The 12,923-nt window shown below is 25.8% G+C and overlaps 2 protein-coding genes across 2 annotated transcripts; both read left to right on the top strand.

Moving 5' to 3' along the window:
- Positions 1-780: 780 nt before the first annotated feature.
- On the top strand, positions 781-5,204 carry LOC124957221 (odorant receptor 4-like). The gene is made up of 7 exons (XM_047514059.1): positions 781-798; positions 1,318-1,765; positions 2,529-2,814; positions 3,124-3,223; positions 3,310-3,420; positions 4,040-4,199; positions 5,071-5,204. Exons 1-7 carry the CDS (start codon positions 781-783, stop codon positions 5,202-5,204), a joined length of 1,257 nt encoding a protein of 418 aa, XP_047370015.1.
- Positions 5,205-6,645: 1,441 nt separating this feature from the next.
- On the top strand, positions 6,646-11,261 carry LOC124957220 (odorant receptor 4-like). Its single transcript, XM_047514058.1, has 7 exons — positions 6,646-6,663; positions 8,093-8,540; positions 9,459-9,744; positions 9,990-10,089; positions 10,176-10,286; positions 10,898-11,053; positions 11,194-11,261. The coding sequence occupies exons 1-7, from the start codon at positions 6,646-6,648 to the stop codon at positions 11,242-11,244; spliced, it is 1,170 nt and encodes a 389-aa protein (XP_047370014.1). The 3' UTR covers positions 11,245-11,261.
- The last annotated feature ends 1,662 nt before the right edge of the window (positions 11,262-12,923 follow it).

The raw sequence follows: 12,923 nt of genomic DNA, 5'->3' as shown, positions 1-12,923 counted from the left end.
TAACAAGTGATTTTTTGAGAGAGAAAAAAGAAAAGAACGAGATAATTTTGAAGAACCAATAAAAATATTTCACTGCATCGTTTTGTGATTTTTTTTTCTTCTTATCAAAGTATATACAAAAAGAACAGCGAATAATTCATAGTGAAAACTTTTTTATCGTATCGTAAAAAGTTTTAATGATCCGATTGGAAGATGTTCGTTTGAAATGCATTAAAATGCATTTAATCGATTTTTAAAATCAATCAGTTTGTGTATGAGAGTGAATATATGTACACTCGCGTATATGTGTATACCATAAAGCTATAAAGAGAAATAAATTAGGAAATATTTATGAAGCTCTATTACAGAGATAATTGTTAAATAAATAATTTATAGCGTGCCTTCATTTAAAGAACGTTTTTTTCGATCGATGTTTAGAATTTTTCATTGTATTTTTCTTGTATATGTCAACCTTGCTAGCCATGGTGAATATGTGTTCTTGAATTTATTTTTTTTATCATTTCTTTTCTGCTTATCAGTTTTCTTGTTCTTTTTTCGATCAAGTAAGATTACAGAAATATATGCATGGCCGTGTATACGCATGTGTGTTTTTGTTTTTCTCAAATTGATTTTAAAAAATGATTTTTTTTTTTTGTAAATCATAAATATCACGAGTCGTTTCTTGCTAAATGAATCAACAAATGACGTGTTTGTTTTTTTCTTCCATCCGTATTTTGAAAAATATATTTACAATTTTTTCCTATTCATATGTTATAGTAAAGAAAATTAAATTAATGAAATATGAAAATTTTTTATAAGGTGACTCGTAACAAATGACATTTTTTTCTGTATTTCTTTCATTTATATTGAAAGATATAAAAATCTTATATTGAAAATTTATACTGAAGGATGCATTAAAATTTTTTTACTTTTTTTTTTTGAAATAGTAATCAATACAAAAAAATAAGAGGTAAATGAAAAATATGCGAGAAAAATTCAATAAATCATTATACTTCAAGGAAGCAAAATAGTTAGTTAATTAGATAATTGAAAAAAAGTAAAAAATGCATTATAAATGGGAAGATATGCAAAAATAATATTTTGATTTCGTAATAATTGACTAATTTAAAAAGACCAAAATGGAACGAAAAAGATAATGCAATAAAAATTCAATTAATCAATAATTCTCGAGAAAGCTAAACGATTTAATTAACTTAATTAATTGATTAAAAAAAAACAAAAAACAAGAAACAAAAATATAAAAGAAAAAAAATAAAAGAGAAGTAAAGGATGTAAAAAAAAAACAGTATAAGAAATATAAAAAAACCTTCGTTTTAGGAGCTTGATTTCCGCGGTACCAGCAAGGTGATAGATTTGAACAAACGTACGTTAAATTGCGCGGGAATTTGGCCAGAAAGTGTTAACGAGCCAGTTTTCATTTTTTTCTCTGTTTACTTGGCCATACATTGTATATTGACAGTCGTCTCGATTACCGATAACATGTCGAACATGGAATATATTGTTGATTGCATAGAAGAGAACATGTTCAATTTTAGGACGCTAATGAAGATATGCATATGCAGAATGAAAAGCAATTCGTTGGCCGAAATTTTAAAGGAGATCAAAGTCGATCTTATTCCAGAAAGATACAAAACCGATGAGGAAAAGATCGCCTTTTTAAATTATAACAATTTTAGTGTAAAGTTCGTCAAGGTCACTATAGTATCATGCGGAATAGCCGCTACGTTGTATTATCTATCTCTTTTAGTTCCCAACGTTGAAATGGGTAAATATTTTTACAATTAATTTGAAATCTTATTGAAATATTGGATTAATTTATTGTTGTTCTTATTATTTCCTTTTCTATTTATTTAACGTTTATTATTTAATTTTTCTTTTAAGCTCAATTTTTTATTTATTAATATATTTATTCTTTATCATTTCGATCAGTAATATATTTATCAACTATTTTCTTTTTCCTTTTCTTATTTTATTTTTATTCATCATTTTCTTTTTGTATTGTTTTTATATTTTTTCCATTTAAATGTGTATTATTTATAATATAATATAGTTAATAAAGATATGTAGCGTGTATCCGGAATAAAAGTCATATTTTCATCAATTTTAATCATGCAAAATAAATTTTAAATATTAGATTTATTTCATATATTACAAAAAAAGAAATATTTAATAATATTATATGTTTCATTAATAATATCTCATTTATATATGCAATTTATTTTAAAATATCTTTTATAGGAAAACATTGAATATCCACATATTTTTCATGAAAAATAACGTTTAAAAAATATACAGAAAAAGAAATGATAAATAAAACTATTTTCCCGTTAAAAGCAATTACAAATAATATCATAAAAAGTAATAATCTTATTATGTCGAGGAAAATCAAAAATTAATTTCACAGTTATCATCTCTTATTAGTTATAATTAAGAGATTAAATTTTTCCAATACTTATCGTTTAGTAAAAAAAAAAGTATAATAAAATAATAATAAAATCTTTCTCTTATAATCGTTTTGTTACTTACAGTCGTAGCAAATTCATCTTACGGATACATATTACCATTCAGAAGTCGTCCGCTGTTCGAACCGACAAATCTGACAATCTACGTTTTTCTTTGTCTATATCAATTTTTGATAGTACTAACTGTAATCTTCGGTTACGTCGGAACAGATTGTCTATTAATCAGTTTGGTACTCCACGTCAGCGGTGTTTTCTCTGCACTTTCCTGCAAAGTAAAATACGTTTTGGACAATCCGGAGAATCGTAAACGTCGAATAAAGAAATTAATATTGAGACATATACGTCTAGTACGGTAATAATAATAAATAATAACAACAACAACAAAAACAATAATAATAATATTATCAATAATGATGCTGATAATAATAATAATAACAATAATAATGAATAAAATAAATGAAAGAATGCACTAAAGAAATTTATAAAATAAATATATACACATATATAAATATATATATATATATATATGTTGTATTGTAATTTAACAAAACAATGTACACAATAAAAATAATAAAATTTACATAAAAATTATATATACATATATATATAAATATAAATATATATTTATATATTTATACATATACTATGTAGAATGTTTCAGATTAGCTAATTCTTTGGAAAGTGAATTCAATATACTGATATTACAACAATTATTGGGAACTACCATCCATCTTTCTCTTCTAGGTTACGACGGGCTCCTTGTAAATTTAACATCTACATTTTATTATTGCTTATTTTTAGAAAATATTCTTTAGAAAATATTAGATTAAATTATTATTATTTACAGTGTATATCAGCTGGACAGGAAACAAAGTTAATCGCTTTTGTTATAGTCGCAAGTTGTGTTTTAAGCACACTATTAGCTTATTGCTATATCGGAGAGTGTCTTATTAATGAAGTACGTAAATTATCTCATGCGCACGCAATTAAGTCATTTTATACTACTAACACAATGATATCGTTTAACATTTTCAAATAAAGAAAGACATACACACATACACATAAACATTACTTATTTAATTTTTATAATTCATTTACATTTATTTCTATTTGTTTATAGCTATTTATTTTTCTCTATTATTTTTTATATTTTAATTTCATATATATTTATATATTCTTTTTTTTGATACATTATTTATTATATTTGTTTATTATTATCTTCTAATTACATTCTTTTGATATTATTTTTTTTGAACAATTTTTTTATATTTAAAAATCAATGTGAATATATATGTATATATTTGCACAGATTTATATTATATTATACATATTAAATTCATATAATTCATAAATTATATGTATTGTGTCGCAAAAAATTTGACATCACATTTGATAATTTCTGGAACTCATGACTTCAGAAGCATATCTGGAAAAAAATTTTTTTCTCCTTTTTTTCTCTTTTTATAATTCTGATTTAACTGTCATGGTTTCCAGTGCCACTCACTACCCCTTACCTGACGCACATAATTGATAATTTTTATTACAGATTAATAAATGTTTAAAAACATATTTTACAGAGTACATCATTTGGTCAATCATTTTATCACTGCAAATGGTACAACATATCGCAAGAGGAGATTAAATTAATGCACATTTGTATGATGCGATCGTCAAAACAAATGCACCTGACCGTAGGCAAATTTTTCGTGTTGTCGTTGACTACATTCACAGATGTGAGTAAAAATTAATTTTTTTTTCTTTTTCTCATTTTTTTCTGTCCTTTTTTCAACATAAATATATGTATATATATTTATGTAATCTTCTGAATTATCATTAATATCCCTTATTCATTCGTTCTCATACGTTTTTAGGTTGTCAAGACATCAATGGCGTATATGTCCGTACTTCGAACGATTATGTAAAAAGAATGTTAACAAAAGAATACTAAAGGTGAAAGGTAAAAAAAAACATTAGATAACTTTAAGTGTTACATTCAAATTGTAAAAAAGGAAGATGACAAAAAGAAAGGGTATCTTATCAAAGAAATAAAATTGATTAAATAAACGATGTTACGTTCCTTTATTTCAAACATTAAATTTAAGAAGTAATAGCACATTGTTATTGATCTAAATCATATTATATGATAATATAAAATATTTTATTTTACCTTGTTTACAATCTCGTTATCTCAATTGTACGTCCGAGCTTGCGATAAAAAACGAACTAAACGTCGTAGCGAAAAAAAGAAAAATGGAAAGAGCACAGATAAGAAAAAGAGAAATAATGAGAAGGAAGGAAATACAAAAATAATTTTATTATTTAAATAATATTAATTATTATTAAATTATATTATTATAAAAATGTGAATGACAACGCCGTGAAATCCTTCTGGTGAAAAAAAATTGAATAGAATAAGATAAGTTTTAACATTATGCATGGAGATATGGGTCGAAGACCATTTTCTTTTCTGTTTCCTTTTTTTTTATCTAACAAATTGAAGAAGTATTGAAGAATCAAGAAGATAACATATATCTCTATTTCTTCTAATTTGTTACCTTCTTCTTTTTTTACATTTTTTGTTGTATTCTTTTTGTTTAATTATTTTCAGATGAAACCATTCTAGATCGTGGATGTTTTTTTACTTCACAAGAGATACTTCGCGATCGATGGTGTATGGCCAATGAGAAAAAGTTACGTTCGATTTCATTGTTCATAGATCTTTCAGAATACTCAAATGCTTAAAGTGAACATTCATTGTATATTAATTATTATACCTTGTTAAAAGTTGTATACATATAGAAATTGTATTCATTTTACCTTTTTTACATGTGTTACTAATCCTAGTCATAGTAAATGTGTTATTATATGCAAACATTTGTCTAGTAGGTCCAGATCACGTGAGCTGATTCATGAAATAATGTCTGAGACACATTTTTCTCCCCCTCTCTCTCTCTCTCTTGCACCTATACTATCACGCTTTCTTTCTCTCTCTCTCTCTCTCTCTCTCTCTCTCTCTCTCTCTCTCTCGCTCTCCCTGTCCATAGATCTTGAAGAGAATATACGTCCTTAAAAGAATCTAAGAGTTACTAAAAAAAAAGAGAAAAAAGAAAAATGAAATTTCAGAAATGTCTACACTGATCGCAAAACTTATCCCGTAACATAAATCGGCGAACAATATTATTAAAAAAATAAAATAGAACACAAAAAAATTGGAAAATCGTTTCAATTAATAACAATACATACCGTAGCATAAATTGAAATTGTCCAGTATTATATAAAAACATTTCAAAATTGTCTAATTTTTCATTAAACTTTCGATAAAACACTATTATATAAAAAAAAAAAAAAATGGAAATGCCTTAAAATTGTCTGGACTGTTCACACAACTTGTCGTAACATAAACAGGCGATCACGATTATAAAAACAAATTCAGAATCCTCTAAATGGATCCTAAAATTTACAATAGCGATCCACATTGTAAAACAAAACGAAAATGAAAATACAAAATAATATAAACTAAACGCAAAATTTTTCTTACCGTGACCCGTAAACTATACTGCTTTACCATATCATTGCACACGCTATACTAATGCTTGCATATACTTTTCCCTATAATGCATATGCCTCTTCGTACGATCATTAAATTCTTACGTTTAAAACACGTCTCTTCGTTCTGTAAACGTTCGGAAAAGGACGTTCCATCTATTAAAAAAGAAAAAAAAAAGACACTGAGAGAAGTTAGAATCAATGTAGGTAAGATAATTGCAATGCAAGGAAACAAAAAAAAAAAAGGAGAAGAAATTAAGAACGAAACGAAACGACGAAGAATCAAAAAAAAGTTCCGGAAAGTTTCAAAAATAAAAAAGAAAACAATCCTAGGTTATTATAAACCATCACCCACTACTCATGAAACTCTCAAACTCTCATTCGTTCCTGCCTTTTACCCCCACTTTCCATAACTTACATCCCCCTCCACCCATGCAAAAGCTACACGACTTTTCATTCTCGAATTTATTCTCTAACCTTCGAACATTAGTCGACTCGAATTCGATTGATACGTTGTTGTCACGTACATCCAATAAGAATCGTTTATTAACGAAAGAATAATAAAAAAAAACATTACGACGAATTCGAAAAGGAAGGATTTGTCAAATTCACGATACTCACGAGTTCCACATCAGGGATGTGTGCAGAGGAACGGGTAATCACTCATTCGTTGTCCTAACAAAAATTTTTTTTTGTTAATATTTTCATATCTTTGTTACGTTATGCGAGTGTGTCGAGGGAGATGTTAGATCAAATGTTAACAAGTGATTTTTTGAGAGAGAAAAAAAGAAAAGAACGAGGAAATTGTGGAAAACGAATAAAAGTCGTTCACCACGACGTTTAGTGATTTTCGTGGAGAATTTTTTTTCCTTTTTATCAAATTATATGCAAGAAGAAAAGGGAATAATTCATAGAAGAAACTTTTCTATTGTACCGTAAAAAGTTTTAATGATACGAGTGGAAAATGTTCGCCTGAAGTGCATTAAAATGCAATTTTTCGATTTTTAATATCAATCAGTTTCTGTATGGGAATGAATGTATCTTCACTCTTCTGTACATGTGACTACCATAAAGCTATAAAGAGAAAAAAATTAGGAAATATTGATGAAGCTCTATTTCAGAGATAATTGTTAAATAAATGAATCACAGGGTGCACTCATTTTAAGAAAGTTTTCTCGATCGGTGTTTAGAAGTTACATAGTTTTCTTTCCTTTATATGTGATCCTCGCTAGTAATGGTGAATATGTGTTCTAAAATTTGTTTTTTTTTTTATCATTTCTTTTCTGCTTATCAGTTTCCTTGTTCTTTTTTCGATCAAGTAAGATTACAGAAAGCTACATGAGGCCGTATATACGCATGTGTGTTTTAGTTTTCGTCAAATTGCTTTTAAAAAATAATTTTCTTTTTTAAATAAATTATAAAAAATCACGGATCGTTTTTTGATAAGTGAATTAACAAATGTCGTGTTGTTTTTTTGTTCCATCCGTACTTTGAATAATAATTTTACAATTTTTTACTATTCATATGTTATAGTAAAGAAAAATATATTAATGAATTCTGAAAATTTTATGTAAGACGAATCGTAGTGAATGACATTTTTTTCTGCATTTCTTTCATTTATATTAAAAGATATAAATATCTTATATTAAAAATTTATATTGAAGGATATATTAAAATTTTCATAATTTTTTTTTTTTGTTATACGAGATAGTAATGAAACAAAAAAGAAGTAAATGAAAAATATGTAAGAAAAATTTATATAATCATTATTCTTCAAGGAAGCAAAATAGTTAGTTAATTAGATAATTGAAAAAAAGTAAAAAATGCATTATAAATGGGAAGATATGCAAAAATAATATTTTGATTTCGTGATAATTGACTAATTTAAAAAGACCAAAATGGAACGAAAAAGATAATGCAATAAAAATTCAATTAATCAATAACACTCGAGAAAGCTAAACGATTTAATTAACTTAATTAATTGATTAAAAGAAAGTAAATCTAGAAAACAAAAATATTAATAAAAAGAAATGAAGGATGTAAAATAAAACAGAACAAGAAAAATAAGAAAATCTTCGTTTTAGGAGCTTGACTTTCGCGTTCCCAGGAAGTTAATAGATTTGAACAAACGTACGTTAAATTGCGCGGGAATTTGGCCAGAAAAGATTCACGAGCCAGTTTTCATTTTTTTCTCTGTTTACTTGGTTCTACAATGTACGATGGGATTCGTCACGATTACCGATAACATATCTGATATGGAATATGTTATTGCTTGCTTAGAAGAGAGCTTGTACAATTTTATGGCGCTATTCAAGATATGCATATGCAGAATGAAAAGCAATTCGTTGGCCGAAATTTTAAAGGAGATCAAAGTCGATCTTATTCCAGAAAGATACAAAACCGATGAGGAAAAGATTGCTTTTTTAAATTATAACAATTTTAGTCTAAAGCTCGTTATATTCAGTTTAGGAACAAGCACCATAGCCGCTTTGCTGTATTTTCTGTCCATTTTAGCTATCAACATTGAAATGGGTAAATTTTCTTATAATTAAATCGAAATCATATTTGACTAATGGATTTTTTTTTGTTTTTCTCTTTTTCTTTTATTTATTTTATGTCGTAATATAATTCTTTTCTTTTACATTCGACTACTTATATATTTATTTATTTTTTATCATTTGGATCAGTAATTTTTCTAAATGTTCTTCAACTATTTTCCTTTTCTTTTTATTTATCATCTTCTTTTTTATATTCCTGAATAATTTTTATTGTAACGACTGTCGACGTTTATTGTTTTAATTTTTAGTGAATATATTTTAAATATTCTAATTTATTTCAATTATATATAATTGTATAATTTTTTATTTCAAATTATTATATTATTATAATTTTGTAATTTTTAAATATTTTACTTTAATATATATTGAAATATATTTATGTTGATTTATCTTGTTTCTAATAGTTTTCCTTTTTTTTATATCTTTTACATTAAATATATGTTATCTTTAACATAAGATAGTTGGTATAATTATATATCGGGTGTCCGAAATAGAAACCTTAGAAATTTTAATCACTTAAAATAAATTTTTAATATTATTTTTATTTCAAATATTTGAAAAAATATTTAATAATATTGTACGATTTAAATATAATTTTTATAGAAAAATATTGAATATCCTTATATTTTTCGTTAAGAATAATATTCATAAGATGGAAAAAGAAATTATAACTAAAATTATTTTTTTTTTTTTGCTAAAAACAATTACAAATAATATTAAAAGAAATTACAATACTATTATATCGAGAAAAATCTAAAATTGATTTTACAGATATCATTTCTTATTAGTTAAAATATAGTAATAAAATTTTTTCTATAGTTGTTTAATAAAAAAAAAAAAAAAAAGTCTTTAATAAAATATGTCTCGTTTATAATTGTTTTGTTACTTACAGTCGTTGCAAATTCATCTTACGGATACGTATTGCCATACAAAACACCTCCGCCGATCGAGCCGACAAATCTGATAATCTACGTTTTTCTTTGTCTATATGAATTTGTAATTGTACTAATTTTAATCTTCGGTTACGTCGGAACTGATTGTCTATTCATCAGTTTGGTACTACACGTCAGCGGTGTAATCTCTGCACTTTCCACCAAAGTAAAGCACGTTTTGGACAATCCGGAGAATCGTAAATGTCGAATAAAAATATTAATTATGAATCACAACCGACTATTACGGTAATAATAATAAATAATAACAACAACAACAAAAACAATAATAATAATATTATTAATAATGTGGCTGATGATGATGATAATAATAATAATCCCAATAATAATAATTAAAATAATTAAAAAAATACATTAATGAAATTTACAAAATAAATATATGCATATATATAAATATATAAAAATATATACATATATATATATATATAATATATATTTATATATGTATACATATACTATGTAGAATGTTTCAGGTTAGCTGATTCTTTGGAAAGCGAATTCAACCTACTAATTTTACAACAATTAATGGGAAGTACCCTTCATCTATGTCTTCTTGGTTACGACGCGCTCGTTGTAAATTTAACATATACATTTCGTTATTGCTTATTTCTAGAAAATATTTTTTAGAAAATATTAGATTTAATTATTATTATTTCCAGTGTTTATCGACAGGAGAGCAAAGAAAGTTAATCGCTTTTGTCATAATTGCATGTCGTGTTTTAAGCACGCTATTAGCTTATTGCTATATCGGAGAGTGTCTTATTAATGAAGTACGTAAATTATCTCATTTGCACGCAAATAAGTCATTTTATTTTACTAATACAATGATATCGTTTCACATTTTCAAATAAAGAAACACACACACACACATGTACCTAAACATTAATTATTTATTTTTTATAATTCATTTATATTTATTTCTATTTGTTTATTGCTATTTATTTTTCTCTATTATTTTTTATATTTTAATTTCATATATATTCATATATTCTTTTTTTTTGATACATAATTTATTATATTTATTTATTATTATTTTCTAATTACATACTTTTGATATTATTTTTTTACAACAATTTTTTTAAAAACCAATGTGTATATATATGTATGTATTCGCACAGATTTATATTATATTATACATACTAAATTCATATAATTTATAAATTATATGTATTGTGTCGCAAGAATTTGACATCACATTTGAGAACTTCTGGAATTCATGACTTCAAAAGCATGGAAAATAATATTTTTCTCCTTTTTTTCTCTTATTATAATTCTGATTGAACTGTCATGGTTTCCAGTTCCAGCCCCCACCCCTTCCCTGACGCAAATAATTGATAATTTTTATTACAGATTAATAAATGTTTAAAAACATATATTACAGAGTACATCATTTGGTGAATCGTTTTATCACTGCAAATGGTACAACATATCACAAGAGGAGATTAAATTAATGCACATTTGTATGATGCGATCGTCAAAACAAATGCAACTGACCGTAGGCAAATTCTTCGTCTTGTCGTTGACTACATTCACAGATGTGAGTAAAAATTAAATTATCTTTCTTTTTTTCATTTTTTCCTTTCCTTTTTTCAACATAAATATACGTATATATATATTTATGTAATCTTCTGAATCATCATTAATATCCTTTATTCGTACGTTCTCATGCGTTTTTAGGTTGTCAAGACATCAATGGCGTATTTATCCGTACTTCGAACGTTTATGTAGAAAGAATGTTAACGAAATAATACTAAAGAGAAAAGGTAAAAAAAAAAACAATAGTGAACTTTAAGTGTTAGATTCAAATTGAAAAAAAGGAAAATGAAAAATAGATAGGGTATCTTATCAAAGAAATAAAATTGATTAAATAAACGATGTTACGTTCCTTTATTTCAAACATTTAATTTTAGAGGAAATAACACATTGTTATTGATCGTAATCATAGTATTAAAAATATTTTATTTTACCTTATTTACAATCTCGTTATTTCGACTGTGCGTCCGAGCTTGCGATAAAAAACGAACTGAGCGTCGTTGCGAAAAATAGAATAATAGAAAGAGCACAGATAACGAAAAGAGAAAAAATGAGAAGAAAGGAAATACAAAAATAATTTTATTATTGAAATTATATTAATTATTATTAAATTATATTATTATAAAAATGTGGATGACAACGTCGTGAAATCCTTCTGGAGAAAAAAAATTAAATAAAATAAGATAAGTTTTAACATTATGTATGGAGATATCGGTCGAAGATCATTTTCTGTTCTGTCTCCTTTTTTTTAATGTAACAAATTGAAGAAGTATTGAAGAATCAAGAGCATAACATATATTACTAATCCTTTTAATCTGTTGCCTTCTTTTTTATTTTCCATTTCTTGTTGTTGTTTTTTTTTTTTTTTTTGCTAATTATTCTCAGATCAAACCTTTTGAGTTCGTTGAACGTTTTTCTTCTTCACGAGAGATACTTCGTTACACGCGATATATGATCATTAAGAAAAAGTTACGTTCGATTTCCCTGTTCATAGATCTTTCAAAAGACTCATTTGCTTCAAGCGAACATTCATTGTTTATTAATTATTCAACCTTGTTAAAAGCCGTATTCATGTAGAACCTGTATTCATCATACCTATTTTACATGTGTTATTAATCCCAGTCATAGTAAATGTGTTATTATATGTCAAACATTTGTCTAATAGGTCAAGATCAAGTGGGTTGATTCATGAAATAATATCTGAGACACATTTTTCTTCCCTCTCTCACTCTCTCGCTCTCCCTGTCTATAGATCTTGAAGAGTATATATGTCCTTAAAAGAGTCTAAGAGTTACTATAAAAAAAAAAAACAGAGAAAAAAGAAAAAAAAAATTTCAGAAATGACTAAACTGTTCGCTAAACTTATCTCGTAACATAAATCGGCGAACAACATTAATAAAAAAATAAAATAGAAACAAAAATAAATTGGGAAACCGTTTAAATTAATAACAATACTTACAGTAGCATAAATTGGTATTGTCCAGTATTATATAAAAACATTTCAAAATTGTCTAATTAAACTTTTTTATCAAAAAAAAAAAAAAAAAGAAATGGAAATGTCTTAAAATTGTCTGAACTGTTCACACAACTTGTCGTAACAAAAACTGGCGATAACGATTATAAAAAAAAAATTCAGAATCCTCTAAATGGGTCGTAAAATTTACCTTAGTGATCTACATTTCAAAACAAAATGGAAATAGAAATACAAAACAGTCTAAACTAAACGCAAAACTTTCCTTATCGTGAACCGTAAACTACATTGCTTTACCATATCATTGCACACGCTATACTAATACTCGCACATACTTTTCCCTATAATGCATATGTCTCTTCGAACGATCATTAAATTCTTACGTTTAAAACATGTCTCTTCA

This window comes from Vespa velutina, chromosome 25 (genome assembly GCF_912470025.1).
Source record: "Vespa velutina chromosome 25, iVesVel2.1, whole genome shotgun sequence".
In the NCBI taxonomy this organism is placed as follows: domain Eukaryota; kingdom Metazoa; phylum Arthropoda; class Insecta; order Hymenoptera; family Vespidae; genus Vespa; species Vespa velutina.
Note: the sequence above shows the minus strand (reverse complement) of the source record. Positions and strands in the feature narration are given on the sequence as shown.

Bases quoted from the DNA above. Each gene is read 5' to 3' on its own strand.
- LOC124957221 (XM_047514059.1), top strand. The intron at 1,766-2,528 runs GTAAATATTTTT...TGTTACTTACAG, and splicing joins AGTTCCCAACGTTGAAATGG to TCGTAGCAAATTCATCTTAC. The intron at 3,224-3,309 runs GTAAATTTAACA...TATTATTTACAG, and splicing joins TAGGTTACGACGGGCTCCTT to TGTATATCAGCTGGACAGGA.
- LOC124957220 (XM_047514058.1), top strand. The intron at 8,541-9,458 runs GTAAATTTTCTT...TGTTACTTACAG, and splicing joins AGCTATCAACATTGAAATGG to TCGTTGCAAATTCATCTTAC. The intron at 10,090-10,175 runs GTAAATTTAACA...TATTATTTCCAG, and splicing joins TTGGTTACGACGCGCTCGTT to TGTTTATCGACAGGAGAGCA.